Below are 22,906 nucleotides of genomic sequence, written 5' to 3'. Positions count from 1 at the left end.
AACCAGGAATCTTTGGTTCTCTTGGACTTTCAACCCAGTTTTTATGTCTTCTCATATGATTAGATGCCCCAGAATCTACATACTACATAAACTCTTCACTACATCTTTGTGAACATTCAGTCATTGTTGTTGTTTGATGTTGTACCACAAATGCACCATCTTTATCACAGTCTTCACTAGTTGAGGCATAATTATTTTGTTGTCCCTTCCCTCTTTTTTCATCATTTTGCTTTTTATAGCACTCAGCTTGTGTATGGCCCGGTTTTCCACAATACCAACAACCATCATCATTCAAATGAGTTTGCTTACCTCTACCTCGATTGCTCCCCCTACCTCTGATGTTGTTTCTTCCACTTACAACTTGTTTCCTCTTCCTTGATAATTTTTGTTGGTTCTAGCTGAACCAAATCTTCCATGGCCTCTTCTCCGGCCTCTTCCAGCACTATTGTAGAGGGCTTGCCCCTCAATCTCAAAGTTTCCTTTGTTTACATCATCCATCTGATTTCTTTCTTCCACTACAAGCATTGAAACCAAATCTGGAAAATTTGGGATGTTATCCCTTGTGAGAATAGATGTTTTGAAGCTTTTATATTGAGGTCCTAAGCCTCTTAAGCATATTTCCACCTTATCATTATCTTCTACCTTCACATTAATAGAAGCAAGTGATTCACATATGCTCTTTATTTTCAGAGCATACTCATTCACTGACATCTTACATTTTTCCAAGGTATTTAGCTCAGTTTTCAACAGAAGCTTTCTAGCCTTTGTGTTCACTGCAAACAGTTTTACCAAATTGTCCCAAGCTTCTTTTGGAAGCATAGCATCTTGTATGTGTCCAAGCATCTAATCTGAGATGCTAAGTGACAACCAATGCAATACCTTTCTTGCCCCTTGATTCCATTCCTTAAATGCTTTAATCATTGCAGTAGTTGCATTTTCTTCAGGGATCTCTGGAGCCTCTTCTAGGTCTCCTTCAATGTAATCCCTGTATCCTTTTCCCATCAAGAAATTTGTCATTCTGAATTTCCACACCGGGAATTTGTTTTTATCCAGCTTTTCTGTGACTATTTGGCTTCCATTCTCAACAACCATTCTCTCTTTCAATTAGGGTTAACTTCACAGACGAAGGCACTACGGCTCTTCTGTGTGCACAACGGATCGTGATGTGATGGATCGTTTAGTGCTCAAGACAGAAAGGAAGGGGAAGGAGACTTACCTTTGTGTAGCAAACCAAAAAGCTTCTATTCCATTACACGCAGAGCTCAACTTGCTCTTGTCTGTTTTTCTGTTTTTACAACTACTCTCTTACTCTCACTACACTTACTTTTTACCTAAGTATATAAGTGACTTATATATGCAGCTAATTAGTTGTCAGTAGCTAAATAGTTGTTTCACCTTTATGTCCACTAGTAGCTAATTAGCTAATAGCTACTTTAGCTTATTTCTCAAAGCATCACATACCTTTGTTGAGCTTGCTTCTCAACACAATCAAGTCGGGCTTGAGGTTTATTTTGATTGTACCTAAAAGATGTGCAATCTACTTCCCAACCAATGAAGGCGTCAAGGATGAAAGAGTCACCAACGCATCTAATGGACATGTTATGAGCTCCATAGAAGCCTCAAACACCTCCCTTAAGGACATAATAGTCTTCTCTCAAGCAATAGAGAATCTCTCACACCTCCAAACACCACAAGAAGAAATGATGTCGTGAGCACATAAAACCATGACCTTGCAATGGATACCCAAACGAAAAACTCAGGAAATCGTTGACCCGCAATCTGCAATCCCATCAACCACCACACCAATCCCTAAGAAATATTAAACTACTAGAGTGGGTCATTGTTCATGGAAAATTCGTTAAAGGGAAAAATAAATATTAAATAGACTTGTGGCGCGTCTACAAAATTCTAACGAAAGCACAAGGTTGGCACAAAGGAGCCATGCAGTTCTGCTTACCCATAGGGAGCCAAGTACAAAGAACAACTTATCGAGCACATGCCTCTCCAAATCCATTCCCTACACAAACTGACCAAACGTAAAGCCCACCTTCTTTTCAACAAGGGGTCAACAAGTCAAAGACTTGCCAAATCACACAAGTTTGGATCCAAAACAATAAGATTGGTCGTGTAGTTTAGTAAGAGTGGAAAAGGACAAGACTACAAGGGCATTCGTATAACCCACCATAAAGCCTACCCACACCTCACAAAGTTGGATCCCGGAGAGAATAAAATCCCTACCTCGAAGGTTGGACAAAGGTGGATCGCCACCACCTACACTTTCAAAATCCAACATAGACTCCATTGCTCATCTGCTCCATGCTCCATTGCTTTGTCTATGTCATTTTCTATCACCTACACTTTCATAGCTGAAGGGATCTAAGTAAGCCTGTTTTCATGATGTGTCTCTCCTCCCTAAGAATGGAATATTTATAGTACAAAGCCTTTGACTCAATATTCTAGTAGGTGTTCACTTTAGTGTTACATTCAAGTTATAAACCCCTCTTAATATGTCATCATAGCTTTCATGAATTGCACATGTAAAAAGCTAAGTGATACTCATCCACTCTAGCCCTTCCTCACATACCTTCTTGCATGCCTTTATATTCAATCAATTTTGATGGCATAATGCAACTTCAATACCTAGCTCGTTTGATTGAGTGTGAAATGTCATGGCTCTACTATAGTTCCTATTCACGTTAATAATGAGACAAGATTGATGTCCTTGGGTCAACTTCCAAGAGGAAGTCTACTACGAAGGTGGGGAAGGTGGGCAATGTCCTTGATCCTTGAGATTGGAAGGCAAGCACAAGTAGAACATCAAAGTTCAAGAAGATGAAGAGGCAAATGTGGAAGGAATGAAGACAATCGAAGAGTCTGAGTGGATGTCCCATATGAGTACTAGGTAGGTACTTCAATAACACTACAAGAAATTATGGCAAACTTCCACGAGTTAAGGTGGGTTGGACATAGAAAAACAATATGCAAATGTAACGACAAAGACATTACATGATCCACAAGATATGGTGCAACCTTAAGTTAGTTTTAGTAAAAATGACATTAAAGATATATTGAATAAACTGACCTTTTTTAAAATATTCATCATGACAATATTTTGGTGCATTTTCATCACATTTAAGATTTCCAACCCAAGAATGCAATACATTCTAACTAAAAAGTTATTATGATGTGAATGTATCCACAAGGAAGAAGATGAATTTAACCCAACAGTAGGACAGGGAACGATAAGGCAAAGGAACTAGGTAATAAACAAATTAACGATTTAATTTAAATAGATGCACATGGGCAGTTTATAATAAAGAAAACATCAGAATGACAACATTCTTTCCAAATATAAAATCTCAATGGTTAATACAGCTATTATACAACATTCTTTTTAATCTTGAAATATCGGCTTTACAATCAATTTTCAAACTAGGCTTTCTTCAAAACTATAGATCGCCTCACCTCTATACAGAGGTAGCACTAGTAAATAATGTAACCCCATTTGCTTGCTCAATTTTACAACAATGTCGACAAATTGCTAACAGTTTTAATGGATTTCTTACATTACTGGGTGGAACAAGGACCCGATGCTGCGTAGGAAGTCATAACGGATCGTAGTAATGTACAACAAACGAAGCAACAGCAGGCATGCCCCAAATACATTCAGAAGAGACCATGCCACTCCAACTTCATGTAAATAAACCTTGAGTAATGTTACGATTCAGTCCAAGAGACTGTTGATCTCTTCTAAATAAGAGGTTGATATGCTGCATGATGATCTTCTAGCTCTTAGTCAAAAATCTGCTCCCCCGTGGAAAACAAATTCCATACAACAGTCCCACATAAGTATAACCCAACTGAAACTTTGAACACATCATCCCAACTCCCTGCATCAATTTATATCATCACATACCATCGTTATATATGAAGAAACTGAGATCAATCACACTCGGAACAAAAATAAATACAAAATGAAAAAACTTACCGTCTTATTTTACAAAAAGGGACATTCTTTTCTTCCTTTTCAGTAGTAAATATGTTTTGAGGATACATATGATTAAAACGAAATCTCACAAACTACAAATTATTCACGCGGACATGCATACGAAAACATGACCCTATGAATACCACGGCAATCCAGCAAAGCTATCACTGGAATTTGACCTTTTATTTAAGAAATCTTACGAACCAAACTCCTTTTACAGGACTGTCTAAGGCGTAAACTCAGGGGTACACTATATGTCAACTCTCGATATCATGTGCATTTCAGGCCTAGACTGAAACTCCGATTTCTGTAAATTCCATTATTTAAAACACACCCTTTATCGATGTCACTTCGAAAATACCCTGTAAATATAGCATCCTTCTCTACATGAAAAAACGCATTTGCTTTCATGGTCATAATTCGTTTACATATGCATACGTAAAAGATCAATCGTTTATGTCCTCAAGACAGCAAGAATCTGATTTCAATTTGTTGCCCCTAAGTTTATGATATTTACAAGAGTATTGCTAAACGTTTTTTCAGATTAGCAGAAACATCCATGTAGCGGTGGTCCTTTTTGAAAACTTTGGGTGAATGCTGGTGGTTTTTCATATGAGAATTTTTACTATAATATCTAGCAGGGGTAAAAAAAAGTGCAAAAAACAAAATGTCACATACCTATACCATAATTCCCAATATATGACTCAAAATTAAGAAAATAAAAAAATGCCTTCGTATGTTTGCAACTTTTCTCTTGTGCATATGTTATATTGAAACATACCATGCTGGAGGGTGTATCCAGTTGCCGCAGTACCAATTACGCCAGCCAAAACACCAGCTGTATTTGATAGCCCAAGTAAGACACCCTGGGGAAAACAAACCATGTGGTTTATATGAATTTCCTTAAATAAAAGTTCAAGGCAACACAAAAATACCCATATTTACAAGAAAACCTGCTTCTTTTCAGAACTTTATAGAATATCCATATATTTTCAAAACGTTATGGAGAATATGAAGTGCATAATATAAATATAAATTTGGTATTGTGGTAAGTTATGACGGGTTTGGTAAATAGCCAACAAGTTAGGGGACTTGCAGTTTTTCTCCCTAGATTACAATATTGTGATTTTGTCAAAACAAAAATTCAACACAATTAATTGATGAAAGAATCAGAGACACTATTTACCGAATAGCGTGGACCAATGTCTTGGTGATTGGAATAGAGACCGGACTGGGAAAATGCATCAGTTCCCTGGAAGACAAATATATGTTTCAATGAATTACATACAACATAAGTCTTTTGATGTAAATCAATCAATTTAGCCATTTCTGGTTAGGTTTGGTACTAGGGAATTGATGAATTAGTCATGACAATTGACACTCACCTGAGAACACATCATACATAAAACAGCTTGAGTAGGGGATGTGATATGGCTAAGTTGAGTAAGGAAGAAGGCTGGACCAAGGAATCCAATAGTTTGCATTACCTATTAATCATAATAATAAAATTATCATTATATCTTTTTATAAAATTTAGAATTACAATTGTTTGCCGGGATACCCTTGGTTACCATGGAAATAATTATATGTGAAGCAGGGAAATACACAAAAATATCCCCTACTTTTGGATATCTACCAGAATACCCCTAGGTTTTCAGAAAATTACCATGATACCCCAGTGCCGTATTTTGGAAAGCCAGGAATATTGTAGTAATTCCTTGAAATCTATGTATATTCATGGTCTGTGAACTCACATAACAGGTAACAGAATATAAGGGGCTGTTGAGCATTCATGCATTTTGTATTTTATTTGTTCTCCCCAGTTTCTCTTTAAGCTAGCTTTGTTTTGTTTATGAATTTCTTTTGAAATAACCTATTTACTATGGAGACTGAAAGTTTCTTTTCAAAATTAAAAAGAAATTAAACTGCATATATTTACTAGGTCTTACTTGCATATAAAAGGAATAAATAGCAAAACTATGCAATTTTGATCATTTGCAAAAATATTTAAGATATCGATTCGATTTTTTAATACTTGCATTTTCTAACTGAATTACCTTACGAACAGTTGTCACTGACACTCCTTTGCTGATAAGTGAATCTGCAATCCACCCACCAAGATTAGCAGATAATGCCATAGTGAACCACGGGAGAACAGAGAAAAATCCTGACTCTGCGAGATCGAATTTTAGTACCTGACAAAGGAAAAAGCTACACCTTCATAAATCAATGCCTTCCCAAGAAAAATCCAGATTCACATTATATGCAACACAGTATCTAAAACAAACGTCCGAACAACATGTCCTCATAAAAGCCAACATTAGAATATGATAGTGCTATATACAATGCATGCATAGTGTCATGTACAAATTGCATGCATCCATACAAGAATGCTGAGGAATAACACTGACCTGAAACCTTAAAACATACATATGGTCAAAGGGGTTACAAGAAAACCCCACAAAAGCTAAGTGAGTAGTAGAAATGCAAATCTTACCTCATTGAATGTGGTCATACCTCTTCCAGTTGAGTCTCTAGAATAAGGCACTCACATTTCATGAGTCTTAAGAACAGTTTTGTCAGTTCCATATTGAGTCTATACATACATTGAGCTCTTCACAATTGATTTTTTTAAAGTACTTTTATATAAGTCTTAATATCGTGACTTTGTTTTATTTAGGTCCCCCATAGATATAAAAAAACTACAAAATTTCCTTGTGTAAGCATTACCTGGCAATAATATGAAGGCATCCATGTGAGGAGAATAAAGGTGCCCCAATTGTGACAAAAGTGGCTTATGATTAGCGCCCAAACAGGCGGCTTTGATAGCAAGAGCTTCCATGGAATGTCAGTAACAGGTTCATTGCTTGTATTGGCACCAGATAAAAGTAGGATCCTTTCTTCGTCGCTTATATCCGGATCTTCAAGAGGAGAACTTGATGCCTAAAAAAACATCTAAAACTTTTTTAGACCGATCAAAAAGCAATTGTGTACATAACAGAGTTGATTTAAAGAACAATGAGAAACTTACAAAGCGTTGCCACATCAAGAACCAAACAATTCCCAAGGATCCAAAGGAGAAAAATACTGAAGGCCAATTGAATCTATGAATAAGTGAAGGCGAAAATGCAAGCCCCATCACTGAGCCAAGGTACATTCCACTATAAACAAGTGCCAATGACCTACTCCTCTCACTAACGGGTATCCATCTAGATAAAAGGTTGTTCATTGCCGGCATTGCAACTCCCTGAATAATTTTGTCAACAAAAAAAATACATTTAATCACAGTAGTTCCCACATTACTAAAAATAACTTACTAATTAGTATTAAAAATAAATTGCAATCCATAGATTTATCCCCTTTTCTTATTAATTGAAATAAAGAACAATCGAATTATAACATCACATAAAAAAGCTGCTTCATTTGTACTAAACAAATGTATAAAATGCATATTATTTGGATTTATCGCAAATATTTTGATAAATTGGAAAAATAAAATACCATTATTACCTCACAAAATGCTACAATTTCTGATATAAACAAGATGCAATGCATATTATAAAGATTTATAGAAGATTTTATTAGTAAACTAGATAGATGAAGTGTGATTATCACCTCATTGAATAAAAAACTGATGAATTGGTATTAAAGGAATCATATAGCATATTTTATTGGTTAACTAGAAAGATCAAATGTGATTATCACCTCATCGAATAAAAAAACACTAATTGGTATTAAAATAGAAATTACATACCATATTTTCTTGGTTACTAGAAGATCAACTGTGATTATCACCACATCAAATAAAAAAACTACTAATTGATATTACAAAAGAGGTTACATGCATTATAGCCTATTTGTTCGATAATTGGAAAGAGAAGAGGGTGACAATTACCTCACCGACACCCATACATGCCCGAACAAGTAGTAGAAAAGGTAGTCCAAGCTTTGCGGCGATAGGTGTTGCCACTGTAGCCAATGACCACCATATTACGCCAAATGCTAACACTTGCTTTCCACCTATGCTGTCTGCCAAGATACCCCCCGCAATCTACATAATATATGCATTTTGAATACCATGTTTCATTAGAGAAATATTGATCTCGATGTGTATATAGACTTGATAACAAGGTTATTCAAAAACAAAAGTTCACAGTGGAAGAACATGTACTTGTAGAAATAATCATCATCTGTACAATGAAAACTCACAAAGATATTTCCACCACAAGAAACAGAAAATCTTTGGACTTTTCTCATATCTTAAGATCCTAAACTTCACATGAACACTACAAAGAAAGAAAAGGAAACTTTTTTGGCAATGTGGTACTCCTTAAATTTAAAGAAGAGAGATTTATCTGATGATTTAATAATTATGCCTTTCATTCGGAATTGTCTGTAGGAGGATTCGACTATGTAAAGGATGGTTTTATGATAAAGTACCAAGAAACACCTAACTTTCTGGAATATTTACTGAAACAAACCACAGGCTTCCAAAAATGCTCTCTGTATATTTAAATATATCAATGCATTATTTATTTACCTGAGTCAGGAGATATCCCCAAAAGAAAGAAGATTGTACTAAACCTACAGTTGTGTGATCCCATTGAAACTCTGATGCCATGGGTAGAATGGCTATGCTCATGTTCACCTGAACACAATAAAAACAAATAGGAAATATATATAGAAATGAGAAAAGTCAAATTATCATTATAACTTTCCATTATCTTTGGAGTGTAAAGCATAAAAAAGGGAAAAAAACAGCATAAAATATGCCTAACTTTTTGGATAATTACATGAATGCCCCTCGGTTTCCAATTACTGGGAAACCCCTTGGGTTCTCTGGTAATTATCCAAAAGGTCCACGGTATTCTGGTGTTTCCTTTCCCCGAAATATAAATAGTTTGCCCTTACCCTATCCATGTTGCAAAGAAGAAAGGCAAAGAAGCAAAGAAATACAATAATCCAACGCTTAGGAGGCGGCCGAAAAATCGGAAAAGAAATCTCCTTTGTTGGTTGTACTAAATCCGTTTTTTCATAGAGAGGACCATTTGTTTGAATAAATTCCTCTTTACTACTACCTTTTTTGTTTGAAGATACATCTGATGCGAAGGTTTCTCCATGAGATTCAAATTCAAGATTGAACTCAAGACTTTCAGCAGCACGTTTGCCTCGAGCATTACATATGGTTCTCAATCTCATTCTTGAAGATGTTTCATCGTTTGACTCTAAAGGTAAAGAGAATATTACAGCTATGGTGTTTTTATTGTGTGTGTGGACACCGCTACTCATGCCACAATGAATTTGAGGTTTTGATGAGTATCCATTTCTTATATAAATGCTTAATCTTCTCGATACTATATTAAATCTTCGGATTGTCTCTTGAGATATGGAAGTTTTTCCTGTTATCCCGACATGCTGATACCTAACATTGTTTAGTCGTATTTCCAAAGGTTGGCATTTATGCCTTCCTGCAATAGTACACATTTTTATCTATTTCAGAATCCATTCAATTCAATTGAAAGGAAAGACGTTTATGAATGTGATTCTATTACGACATTCAAATAGGTTCCCATAAGGAAATTGCCATTATAAACATGATTTAACAATCACTTTCAAATATATCACACCATAGATATGATTCAAGCATAGGCATTCAATATCAACAAAAGAGAAGCGAATTTTCACATACTATTGATATTCAACTATATCACCATTGAGGAAATACCATACAAATATGATTCTACTATTACATTCATATATATCCCCATGCAGAAATGTGGATTATGTAAATATGATTCCACTATGGCATTGAAATATGTCACAATGACAAAGGTATCACTGAAAACATGATTTTACTATGATATTAAAATATATCATCAAGGAAAGGTGTTATTAACACAATCAAATTCTTTAAATTTTTAGAGTTTTGAGATGGAACTACATGAAAATTTGCAAATTTTTAGAATTTGTAATGACAATATGCTCTGATGTAGTATTTGTAGCAAACAACGTATCAAAATTTCTCAAACTTAGAGTTCGCATACACAAACTTAAAACATCTATATGGAAAATCAAAATATCCTATATATATATATATATATATATATATATATTTGGGCCAAAGTTGCTCTGATCAAGAAAATGCCATGTCGGGAAGAAATTTTGCTCTGTATACACACACAGACAGAAGGAAAAGGATGAAGCAAAAGAACACGATATGAGAATTTACAGAGAGAGAGAGAGAGGAAAATTCACCAGAGCAGAATGTAGTGTTGAGCTGTGGCAGGGATGCACCAATAGTCATGATTACAATGGAATACCAGGATATAAAAAGCTCAACAAAGAATGTGTTGGAAATTGATCAAAAGAATTCAAAGGAGAGAGAGAGAGAGGTGTAGCTCTGAGCAGAGCAAACGAAACTCTCTTCCAAATGATCGATTCTGTCTCTCTTCTCTCTCTTCTCTCTCTCTCTCTCTCTCTGTGCATCCGTCGGTCTGTCCGTGGGGTTGTAGAACTCTTTCGCCACTTGTCAAATGGAGAGGAGTGAGAGCTTCTCCATTGATTCTTTGCTTCGCTTTGAACGAGCGAGTGTGTGTGTGTGTGTGAAGGAGAAGGAGGGAATGGATGGATGGGAAGAAGAGGGCCCATTTCATTTCATTTCATTTCTCCTCTCCTCTCAAATATCTCTCCATTCCATTCCTTTCCTTCTCTTTTCAGATATTTAGGAGCTCAATCTTATCACTCAATCTCTCTCTCACACACACACACACACTCACTCACTCTCTCTCGCTCTCGCTCTCGTGAAAACAAACAATTATAATTATATTAATAAATGTGTCTGCAAAACACTCCTTACAATGGAATGGGTGTCACAATACACACTACACAACACTATTCTACACTACAGGTGTCGTGGAACATGTTGAATTATCTGCCATTAAGGCAATAAGATGAACACTCCACCGATGAAAGAATTTCTACTTGCTACAATAAAGAAAATTACCACGTTAGTACTCCCTTCAACTTTCGTAGATATGCTTTAACTCCATGCCTAACATCAAATATAAAAGCATTGTGTATGTCCCAATTATGACACAATCACTAATACCTCAAAAATAGGAAAATGATCTCCATCTCTAATTTGGGTTTGACCTGTGTGAATCGTTTGAACAACCAAATAACACCATGACAAAACTCGACAAATTGGAGAAATGTATCTCCAAATCTAACCAAAAGACTGTTACTCCTTCCTAGAGAACACCTTTATTGAGAGACAAGCTCAACATGGGCCAAATCAGTTGAAGAAGCCGAGAGCCAAATCAAATGGAGTTCGATTCGGGTGAGTCGAGTCAAAGGGATTCCAGTAGGCCATTGGAGGTCTATATTCCTATTTTAGTAAATAGGAATATTATAGGCAGAATTAGTGTCAAGCTCATTTATAAGCATTCAAGTATTGATGGTACTTGTGTCAGCCCGCTCGTCAAGGCTTGTATAAAGAGTGCTCATTGAGCACAGTGTATGTACAGAGTGTTCATTATTTGAAATTGAAGCATTGTTGTCTACTCTCTCTGTCTCTATCTCTCTCTCATTGTGTATTCATTCTCTGTATTTACCTAACTATCAAGTTTCCGAAATTGGTTGTGTACTCGGTTTCTATCGCACACACTTCCGCGCATGTATTCTTTTTCATGGTATTAGAGCGCGAGGGTTGAGACTCCTATGCAACCGACAGAAAAGCAAGTGAATAGGACAGACACAAGTTTCTCATTTTTCGGAAAAGAAAAGACAAGAACATGGACAAAGCAATGGGAAGTTCGCTTCCGACCGAAAATCTCGATAGGAGCAACCACGCATCTTGGTCATACAAGATGCACCAATACCTGGTCGAACATGGTTTATTGGAGTTATGTCGAAGGAGCTAAGGATGCAGCACCCAAGTCGACCCATTGAGATTTCCCAACCTAGGAACTGGTGGCAAGTAGAGTTCTCTACTGCTCTACATCCTTTGTGAGTGATTAGCTTTTGAGCTACATTTGGGATGCCAGGACACCAAAGACACTTGGGGAAATCTGAAAAAGATTTTCGCCGCGAGCACCACAACCAGAAAGCGTAAACTCCAACATGAGTTGAGCAATGTCCGACAGACAAAGATGTTGGTGCCTGACTACACCTCCAAGATCAAGGAGATTTGTGACTCCCTCGCCTCCGTCAACGTGAACGCCGAGGAGGAAGAAATGGTGCAGGTTTGCCTCGGAGGGTTGGCGTCAAAGTTCAGAGCATTCCAAACAGCAGTCTGGACGAGGGAGAATACGCCTTCGTTTTTTGAGCTACAATCAATGTTGATCGTAGAAGAAAACCACTTGAGTGCGTCGACGAGTACGCACACCGACAACAAGATGTTGTACATGGAAGCGAATCGGCCCCGTGGTCATGGTGGACGAGGCAGGTCGGCGCACAATGGAGGCGGCCAACAGGAGCAAAAATCGAGGCATAATCAAAATGCCGACAGGAGTTCCGAACCATCTGGATACCTTCCAATCCGGTTTGGTTCCTCCCTTCAGCTCGTCCTGATCCCATCCAGAGGGACCGAATTCCCAACAAAATCCCCTTCACTCCGGCATGGGATTTCTCATTAGTCCGATCCGTCTCCTGCACGTGTCCAGTTTGTTGGCTAATAGCACCTTGGGTAGCATATTTGACCCGTTCCACTCCGTGTGGATCTTTGTCAGCGCGAAGTCTTGATCTTCTACCTTCTCTCGGAGCCAGTGATATCTTCTCTGCATGTGCTTGGTCCGGGAATGGTAGGTCATGTTCTTAGCAAGGTGGATGGCACTTTGGCTATCGCAGTAGAGCCGATATTCCTCCTATCGGATCCCTAGCTCTCTGTTGAAGTCCTTAATCCAGATTACTTCCTTGTCGGCTTCCACATCTACCATGTACTCCGCTTCCATTGTTGACAATGTAATGAAATTTTGTAGCCTCAACTGCCACGATACGACTCCCCCGGCATATGTCATGACGTATCCGGATGTGGACCGGCTGGTATCCGCATCAACCGACATATCTGAATCCGTAAAGCCTTCCAGTTGGGGTTTACCTTAGCCAAACTAGAGGCACATAGTCAAGGTGCCTTTCAAGTACCGGAGTATCCACTTGACCGCATTCCAGTGTTCACTTCCCGGGTTGCTCATGAACCGGCTAACCACTTCGATTGCGTATCCGATATCTGGTCGGGTCCACACCATGGCGTACATCAAGCTTCCGACGACAGAGACATATGGTATCTTCATTGTTGAGAAGCAAGCTCAACAAAGGTATGTGATGCTTATTGAGAAATAAGCTATAGTAGCTATTAGCTAATTAGCTACTAGTGGACATAAAGGTGAAACAACTATTTACCTATTGACAACTATTTAGCTACAAACAACTAATTAGCTACTGGTAGCTAATTAGCTGCATATATAAGTCATTTATGTACTTAGGTAAAAAGTAAGTGTAGGAAGTAGAGAAGTGTAGAAGAGTGAGAGTAGTGCAGAGAGTAGAGAAGAACAGAAAATAGAAAACTGACGAGAGTGAGTTGAGCTCTGCGTGTAATGAAGTAGAAGTTTTTGGAATGTGCAAAGGTAAGTCTCATGCCCCTTCCCCTTTCTGTCTTGAGCACTAAACTATCCAGCACATCACGATCCGTTGTGCACACAGAAGAGCCGTAGCGCCTTCATAACATGGTATCATAGCAGAGTTGCTCATAAAGAAGATTAGAACAGTACAAATATGAGAAAGATTGTTTCTTTGTTTGCTGATCTGAATTAGAGAGTTGTCTGTGAAGTTAATCATAAAAAAAAGCCCTAATTGAAAGAGAGATGGCTACTGAAAATGCAAGCCAAATAGTCACAAAAAAAATAGATAAAAACAATTTCCTGGCGTGGAAATTCAGAATGACAAATTTCCTGATGGGAAAAGGATATTGGGATTACATTGAAGGAGACCTAGAAGAGGCTCCTGAGATCCCTGAAGAAAATGGAACTGCTGCACAGATTAAAGCATTTAAAGAATGGAATCAATGGGCAAGAAAGGTATTGCATTGGCTCTCACTTAGCATCTCAGATTCGATCCTTGGACACATACAAGATGCTATGCTTCCAAAAGAAGCTTGGGACAAATTAGTAAAATTGTTTGCAGTGAACACAAAGGCTAGAAAGCTTCAGTTGAAGACTAAGCTAAATACCTTGGAAAAAGGTGAGATGTCAGTGAATGAGTATGCTCTGAAAATAAACTGCATATCTGAATCACTTGCTTCTATCAATGTGAAGGTAGAAGATGATGATAAGGTGGAAATATGCTTAAGAGGCTTAGGACAATATAAAAGCTTCAAAACATCTATTCTCACAAAGGATAGCATCCCAAGTTTTCCAGATCTAGTGTCAATGCTTGTAGTGGAAGAAAGAAATCAGATGGATGATGTAAACAAAGGGAACTCTGAGACTGAGGGGAAAGCCCTCTACAATAGTGTTGGAAGAGGCCGAGGAAGAGGCCATGGAAGATTTGGTTAAGCTAGAACCAACAACAACTATCAAGGAAGAGGACAACAGGCTGTAAGTGGAAGAAACAACATCAAAGGCAGGGGGAGCAATCGAGGAAGAGGTAAGTAAACTTATTTGAATGATGATGGCTGTTGGGATTGTGGAAAACCAGGCCATACACAGGCTGAATGTTACAAAAAGCCAAATGATGAAAAAAGAGGGAGGAGATAGCAAAATAACTATGCTTCAACCAGTGAAGACTGTGATAAAGATGGTGCATTTGTGCTGCAACATGAAACAACAACAATGGCTGAATGTTCACAGAGATGCAATGAAGAGTTTATGTGGTATGTAAATTATGGGGCATCTAATCATATGACAGGACATAAACACTGGTTTGAAAGTCTAAGAGAACTAGAGATTCCTGGTTATGTACAGATAGGTGATAATACTACTCACCAAATAGAGCATGTTGGAGATATCCCATTGTGGGAAGAAAAAGGAAAAACAAAGTATATGATGAATGTGATGCATGTTCCAAACCTTGCAAAAAATCAGATTTCTGTTGGCGAGATAGTGGAGCAAGGAATGCAAGTTAAGTTTAAGCAAAGTGGATGCTTTATAGAGAAAAATGGAAAGCTCATTGTGAAAGGGAAACGACAAGGAAGAATGTTTGTTTTGGATGTGGATATGCCTAGGAAGATTACAACCATGTTTGCAGGAGAAATGAATGTAATCTCCGATGTGGAAATGTGGCATAAAAGAATTGGACACATAAGCATGCAAACTTTGAAAAATATGTTGAGGAAAGATGCAGTGGCTGGACTGCCTAAGTTGAAAGATTGTGAGATGAGCAAAATATGTGAAGCATGTCAATATGGAAAGCAAAACAAGTTGCCTTTCCCTCATGAAAGACATGTAAGCAAAAATTTGTTGGATTTGGTACATACAGATGTATGGGGACCAACAAAAAATGCATCAATTAGTGGATGTAAGTTTTATGTAACATTTATTGATAATTACTCAAGGAAAACATAGGTTTATTTCATGAAAGAGAAAAGTGAAGTATTTGATTGTTTCCGTAAGTTTAAATGGATGGTAGAAAAGCAGGTTGGAACTAGAATAAAATGCCTAAGATCTGATGGAGGAGGAGAATACTTCTAAAATGAATTTTCTGATTTTCTATGTAATCATGGAATAAGGAGACAGTTCACATGTAGATATACTCCACAACAAAATGGAGTTGCTGAGAGGAAAAAATAGAACTTTGGTGAATATAGCAAGAGCAATGATGACTGAAAAAAATATGCCATTGTATTACTGGGCAGAAGCTGTAAACACAGCAAATTATATTCTAAATAGATGTATAACATCTGGAGTACATGAAGTAACTCCTGAAGAATGTTTATATGGCAGAAAGCCGAGTTTAGGACACTTAAAAGTGTTTGGATGCCTTGCTTATGTCCATGTACCTGTTGAAGTGAGAAGTAAGCTTGATCCAAAAGCTGAAAAATGTGATTTTGTCGGATATTCAGAGGAGCAAAAAGGGTATAGATGCTATAACCCATTGACAAAAAAGATTGTGGTAAGTCAGGATGTAATATTTGATGAGTTGGGCAGCTGGTACAACCCAAAACAAACTGTAGAAACTGATGAAGACAATGAAAATGAAGAAAGGGATAAATTTGAAAATGTAAGAGATAACCACAGAGATGGAAACAATGTTGGACAACAAAGTTCAACATCAATGGAATGTACTGGACCATATGGAAGCTCGGGTAGTAAATCTAAATCTAATGCATGGAGTGAAAAACATGCAAGACACAAAAAATATGATGATAAAAAGGGAAAATAGAAGATGCCAGAATATGAAATGCTTGATGATGGGTCTAGAAACATGGAAGATGTAGATTCATATACATAATTGGATGATGAGCTTGGTATAGGAACCCTGAAAATCCTTAGTATGGAAAAAACAATGAAGGATGCAAATCAGAAACTGAGAGGATTAGATAGAGAGAAAAAGACTTTTGAAAGATTTGGCTATGACACATATATGGATATACATTATGCATACATGTCTAAAGTGGTACAAATTCCTGATCCAAACAGCTTCGATGAAGCAAAAGCTGAGAAAAAATGGGTGAATGCAATGCAAGAAGAAATAGATGCATTGGCTAAAAATAGTACATGGGATTTGGTAAAGTTACTGAAAGGAAAAAATGTTGTAGGTTGCAAATGGGTCTACAAGACACATCATGATTCTAATGGAAATGTTAGTAGACATAAAGCAAGACTTGTGGCAAAGGGATATGCCCAGATGCATGGAATTGATTATGATGAAACATTTGCACCGGTTGCAAAGATGGCAACATTGAGAACACTACTTGTTGTGAGTACAACCAAAAGATGGGTTCTGCACCATATGGATGTAAAAAATGTTTTTTTACATGGTAACTTGGAAGAAGAAGTGTACATCTGTCAACCACTAGGTTTTGAAGATAAGAAGCATCCAAAATATGTATGTAGGCTAAAAAAGGCTCTCTAGGATTGAAACAAGCACCAAGGGCATGGCATAAAGAACTTTCAGAATCTCTGAAAATATTTGCGTTTAAAATGTCAAAGGCTGATCCATCATTGTATGTAAAAAGGATAAATGATTGCATTGTTGTTATCTTGATATATGTTGATGACTTAATCATTGGAGATAATTCCATGGATGAAATAAGAAAGCTGAAAAAAAAATCTAGAAATGCAATTTCATATGAAAGATTTGGGAGAGCTGAGATACTTTCTTGGCATTGAGATGATCAGATTTGAAATTGGTATATGTATGTTGCAAAAACAGTATGCAACAACTATGTTGAAGAAGTATGGTATGCTTAGATGCAAACCTATTGGCGTACCACTAGATAAGAACTGCAAATTGAGGGCTAATTTGGGAGCCAAAATAGAAGATGTAAACATGTACAAGTCTATGGTGGGAAACCTCATATATTTGACCATAAAAAGACCTGATTTGAGTTATGCTATTGGATTAGTCAGCCAGTTTATACAACAGCCTACAAAGCCACATTTGGACTGCATTAGAAGAATTTTGAGGTATGTAAAAGCTACTCAAAATTATGGACTGTTTTACAGGGCTGATCTGGACATAAAGTTGGAAGGATATACAAATGTTGATTGGGTTGGAAGCCAAACTAAAAGAAGATCCACAAGTGGATATATGTTTACATTGGGAAGTGCAACTATTTCATGGAGTAGCAAGAAACAAGCTACTATTGCACTATCAAGTACTGAAGCTGAATATATAGGAGTTGCAATAACTACCTGTGAAGAGGTATGGATCAGAAGATTGCTTTCTGATTTGGGACAATATATAGATGGTGCCATCACAATTTGGTGTGGCAATATGAGCAACATTCAGTTGGCAAAAAACCCAGTGTTCCATGCAAGAACAAAGCACATTGAAGACTTGCATTATCACTTTGTTAGAGAAAAAGTGATTGATGGAGAAGTGGATTTGTTGTATGTAAGTACAAATCAGCAAGTGGCTCATATTCTTACGAAGGGATGGATGGAGCATGGAAAAACATACACAGTTTAGAGACATGAGGGGAGTTATAACCATTGGCATGGTAGCTGAAAAGCATGAAGAAAAGAAGATTGAACATGATCCCAAGAAAGGATAAGTTGAGCTTGAGGGGAAGTGTTGAGAAGCAAGCTCAACAAAGGTATGTGATGGTTATTGAGAAATACGCTATAGTAGCTATTAGCTAATTAGCTACTAGTGGACATAAAGGTGAAACAACTATTTAGCTAGGCACAACTATTTATCTACTTGACAACTATTTAGCTACAGACAACTAATTAGCTATTGGCAGCTAATTAGCTGCATACATAAGTCACTTATGTACTTAGGTAAAAAGTAAGTGTAGGAAGTAGAGAAGTGTAGAAGAGTGAGAGTAGTGCAGAGAGTAGAGAAGAACAGAAAATAGAAAACTGATGAGAGCGAGTTGAGCTTTGCGTGTAATGAAGTAGAAGCTTTTGGACTGTGCAAAGGTAAGTGTCCTTCGTCTTCCCCTTTTTTTCTTGAGCACTGAACGATCCAACAAATCACGATCCGTTGTGCACACAGAAGAGCCGTAGCGTCTTCTTCGTAACCTTCATCATATTCGACTTCTCTGACTTTGTCTTTGGGCTCTGCTTTCCGGACAACTTGCAGTTTGCCGGAAGTGTCGACCCGACCGGCTTCGCATCCAACATGTTGAACTATTTAAGCACCTTTGTCACATACTTCTCCTGTGATAGCCATACCAATTTCTTCGACCCATCCCGGATTATGTGTATCCCAGTACCTGTCTCGTCGGACCCAAATCTTTCATTGAGAATGTCTGGTTCAAAGCCTTCTTCATATTTTCGATTTTGGTTTGGTCCGGTCTAACGATCAACATGTCGCCCACATACAGTAGGAGTATCAGGAAGTCTCCTCCGTCGAATTTCTTCACAAACACGTAATGATCGGCTTGCGTCTTGTTGTACCCTTTGTCGGTCATGAAGGAATCAAACTTCCAGTACAATTGTCGGGGAGCTGCCTTCAGTTTGTATAAGCTCTTCTTCAATTGGCACACCAGGTGCTCCTTCCCTTTCTTCTCAAATCCTTCTGGTTGCTGCATGTCGATCTCTTCTTCGAGGTTGCCATGTAGGAATGCCGTCTTGACGTCCTATTTGTTGAATACGGGTTTCTAATGGACGTATTCACACTGTCTCCTTTTCTAAACACATCAGACTTAGGCTATTTATGTAAATAGTGAGAAGGTAGTTGCCCTTAGTTAGTCAATATATAAAATGACTTTGTAACCCAATTACAGGTTGGTTGCTCATTTTGTAAAATGGTTGTAATAAACTTCATTAACATTGTGCCTACCTGACTCTCTCTCTTGCATACTAGTTGTTGTTACTTTTCTTTCTTTGTTGCCATCAAAGCTATGATCTTGCATCTATTTACGATCTTATTAGAGAAGAGTGTTGACCTTGTTCCGCATTAGAAGATGGCATTCCCAACATTTGGTATCAGAGCCTGGCTTTCTGTTTGATTCTGATGTCGCCTTCTATGTAGTCTCCATCGACAACTCTCCTTTGTGTATCCTGAAAATCTTAGTTGATCTTGACAGGCAACCTACAACAAGATTGTTTACGCAAAGAGAAACGTGACGAAGTCTGCACTCTATTGTTCTAGGTTACTCTTGGTTATGTGATCGTAGCTGCTCGGAGTGAGACTTATATCTTGACTATGCCAAATCGTTGCTTCACTCGGCTAGGCGGAATTCGAATAGGTCATTTGACACTCTTCTCCTACTCGTCGTAGTCACCTAAAGCAAACACGACCCTAGGGGCAACCGCAACCTATGTTTCATTCGACTGAACGACATTCGGGAGGACCAGTCGGATCCGTCCCTCTCATCGTTGCAGTTAACCGAAACAGGATCGGTCTGTCTCGAAAAAATCAATATTCGTAATTGACACGACTTGTGTTCAACTTCAGCTAGAACGACATCGAGTGAGCCAGGCTGCTGCACTCCACCACAGTTTGTAGCTAACTCCGGACAAAGTCTATTATACCAACATAGATGGCTTCAGCATCCGGCTCATCAGAAATGAGTCTACCGAAGTTCGACGGATTGAACTTCAACTTCTGGAAGGAGCAGATGCAAGACTATCTAATAGTCAAGGGGCAAATTGACCCCATTGAGAATGAAGACCCTCCATAAGGATACAAGTCGCTTGAATGGGAGAAGCTCGACAGAATCTTCTAAGCCACCATTCGGATGCACCTATTAGAGTCTGTGTACTTCACAGTGCAATCATGTTCGACTGCCTTCCAACTATGGAAGACACTTTCGGACACTTACGAAAAGAAGGTCGCCGCCACCAAGATATACCTGATTTGGCACCTTTATAACCTTCGGATGAAAGAGTTCGATTCGGTCCAAGCACACTTGAACAAGTATGAAAGCTTAAGCTCCCAAATCTCTACCCAAGGGACAATTATCGAAGATGAACTAAAAGCAATGCTGCTCATGAGTATTCTCCCTCCTTTGTGGGAAACTTTCGATACAACCGTGTGCAATGCGTTGACAACTACCGTTAAGTATTCCTTAGTCACGAGTGCAATTCTGACTGAAGTAGCTCAGAGAAAATCATTTGCTAACGATTCAGCCGACAACGCTTACGTAGTACAATGTTTGACCAACCGATCGAACAGCTGTGGAAGAAGTTCTTCATGGCAGCTGAATAATTAGCGAAGTCGGAGGAAGTCCTGGGATAATCGAGTCTGCAACTACTACAAGAAACCTGGACATATCAAAGCCAATTGTCGTGCATTAAAGACCAAAAACAATAAGGCTCAACGAGCCGAGCAGAAGAGTGGCCGACACGAGGAGATCAACTACATCGGCTCTTCGGCCGAAGTATTGACAAACGACCTGAATATACTATCAATTGAGAACCTACTCGAATAAGAAGTTCTGCTTACAACTGAAGAATCGAGCACGTGGCTCTTAGATTCGGGTGCATCCTTTCATGTGACTCCTCATCGATCTCAATTTCGGCAATACACGGCCCGACATTCCGACTTTGTTTGAGTAGGAAATTCGCAACACTGCGACATTGTTGGAATCGGCACGGTAGAGCTCAACCTTGTGGGTGGCTCTACATTAGTACTACGCAATGTCCAACATGTACATGGGCTCTCAAGTCCACTGATCTCAGTTGGACAATTGTATGAAGACAGCCTCCGTGATGGCTTCTCATCAGGAGAGTGGACGCTCCACAGAGGGAACCTCCTACTTGCTCGAGGACCGAAGATACACTCATTGTACCCTTTGCACATCACACTCAGAGAGGGTGACTTGTTTTTGGTTGACATTCCCATGTCATCACTCTAGCACGGACGACTCGGGCACCTCAAGATGGCCGAAATCACACACTTATCTAGAGCCGGATACATCCCCAAACTCTCTTTCTCAGATCATCAGTTTTGCGAGCATTGCCAATACGGCAAGCAGATAGCCGTAACACACCCTTCATTTGCCCCGAGAGAATCGAGTCCGCTCGATTTGGTCCACTCGGACGTATGTGGCCCTATGGCACATCAATCCCTCGATGGTGCTCTGTATTTCGTCAACTTCATTGACAACTCGACTCGGAAGGTGTGGGCTTATCCGATCAAAACCAAAGATCGTGTTTTCTCGATCTTTTCCGATTGGCTCGCCATGGTTGAGAATTAGTCCGGCGGAAAACTGAAAAGCTTTCGGTCCGATAATGGGGGAGAGTTCAAATGAGAGGAATTTGTCAATTTTTGCCAACAATGTGGCATACGACGTGAATTTACGGCACCTCATAGTTCGGAGCAGAATGGAATTGCCGAGCGAATGAATCAGACGATTCAAGAACGGATAGTTTCCATGCTCTAACACTCTGGACTGTCGGATGGCTTCTGGGCAGAGGCCCTACTTACGACAACACACATAATCAATATGTTGTCGAGTAGGCCTCTGGGACTTCGGATACCTCAGGAATTATGGACCGACAATAAGCCGAATTACAACAAGGTGAGTATTTTCGGATGTGAGGCGTATGCCCTCGTCCCGAAAGATCATCGCCGCAAACTTGCACCACGGTCCAGGAAATGTATTTTCCTTAGTTATGGAACATATGGCAAAATGGGATATCGACTCTGGGACCCCGAACATAGACAGATCGTCCGAAGTTCGGACATCGTGTTCAATGAGTCGGCCATGCATCAATCGGTCGAAAAGCCGATCGAAGTCCGAAGGGTAATTTTTTCTGATGTGTTGACCCTTCACGAAGGCCTAGCGCACAACACATGGTCAGCTTCATGGGTAGCTGAACCTTCAAACACCGACTCGGCACATCCGACCACGACACTTGATGCGACTACTCCAATCATATCTCGAAGATCCGAGAGACTGTCACAACCCCCGGAGAGATACGAAGAATTGACATCTCCTAGCATCTTCTTTATGGACGCCGAAGAACCGACATCATACGAAGAAGAATCTACGTCAGTCGATTTGGCCACCTGGCATCTGGCAATGGAGTCCGAAATGAACTCCATTCACGCAAACAAGACTTGGGACCTGGTCGAATTATCGAAAAATCGACATGCTCTTCCGTGCAAGTGGGTCTATCGAATTAAGGAGAAGTCCGATTTGGCTAGCCCAAAATTCAAAGCCAGATTAGTAGCAAAGGGTTTTTGACAGGAACACAGTGTCGATTTCGTCAAAATCTTTTCGCTAGTGGTGAAGATGACAACCCTTCAATTCATGCTCGGTGTAGTGGCAACCGAAAATTTGAAGTTGATTCAGCTAGATGT

General features: G+C 38.8%; 1 protein-coding gene across 1 annotated transcript; it reads right to left on the bottom strand.

Moving 5' to 3' along the window:
* Nucleotides 1–3,339: 3,339 nt before the first annotated feature.
* On the bottom strand, nucleotides 3,340–10,398 carry LOC147865142 (sodium-dependent phosphate transport protein 1, chloroplastic-like). The gene is made up of 11 exons (XM_087317893.1): nucleotides 10,244–10,398; nucleotides 8,900–9,456; nucleotides 8,529–8,636; nucleotides 7,884–8,039; nucleotides 7,020–7,235; nucleotides 6,719–6,931; nucleotides 6,046–6,183; nucleotides 5,374–5,475; nucleotides 5,175–5,240; nucleotides 4,770–4,854; nucleotides 3,340–3,890 (listed from the first exon to the last, which is right to left on the bottom strand). The coding sequence occupies exons 1-11, from the start codon at nucleotides 10,290–10,292 to the stop codon at nucleotides 3,793–3,795; spliced, it is 1,788 nt and encodes a 595-aa protein (XP_087174019.1). The 5' UTR covers nucleotides 10,293–10,398; the 3' UTR covers nucleotides 3,340–3,792.
* Nucleotides 10,399–22,906: the final 12,508 nt, after the last annotated feature.

Source organism: Azolla caroliniana, unplaced genomic scaffold, assembly GCF_043228905.1.
Source record: "Azolla caroliniana isolate FFs.n. ecotype wild unplaced genomic scaffold, voAzoCaro1.0.p SCAF_4, whole genome shotgun sequence".
NCBI classification, from domain to species: Eukaryota; Viridiplantae; Streptophyta; class Polypodiopsida; order Salviniales; family Salviniaceae; genus Azolla; species Azolla caroliniana.
This window is presented reverse-complemented; position numbering and strand designations above follow the sequence as displayed.

Bases quoted from the DNA above. Each gene is read 5' to 3' on its own strand.
- LOC147865142 (XM_087317893.1), bottom strand. From the start codon at position 10,292: ATGACTATTGGTGCATCCCTGCCACAGCTCAACACTACATTCTGCTCT. The intron at 8,637-8,899 runs GTAAGGGCAAAC...TATTGTGTTCAG, and splicing joins TTCTTTGCAACATGGATAGG to GTGAACATGAGCATAGCCAT. The intron at 4,855-5,174 runs GTAAATAGTGTC...TGTTTTCCCCAG, and splicing joins ACATTGGTCCACGCTATTCG to GGTGTCTTACTTGGGCTATC.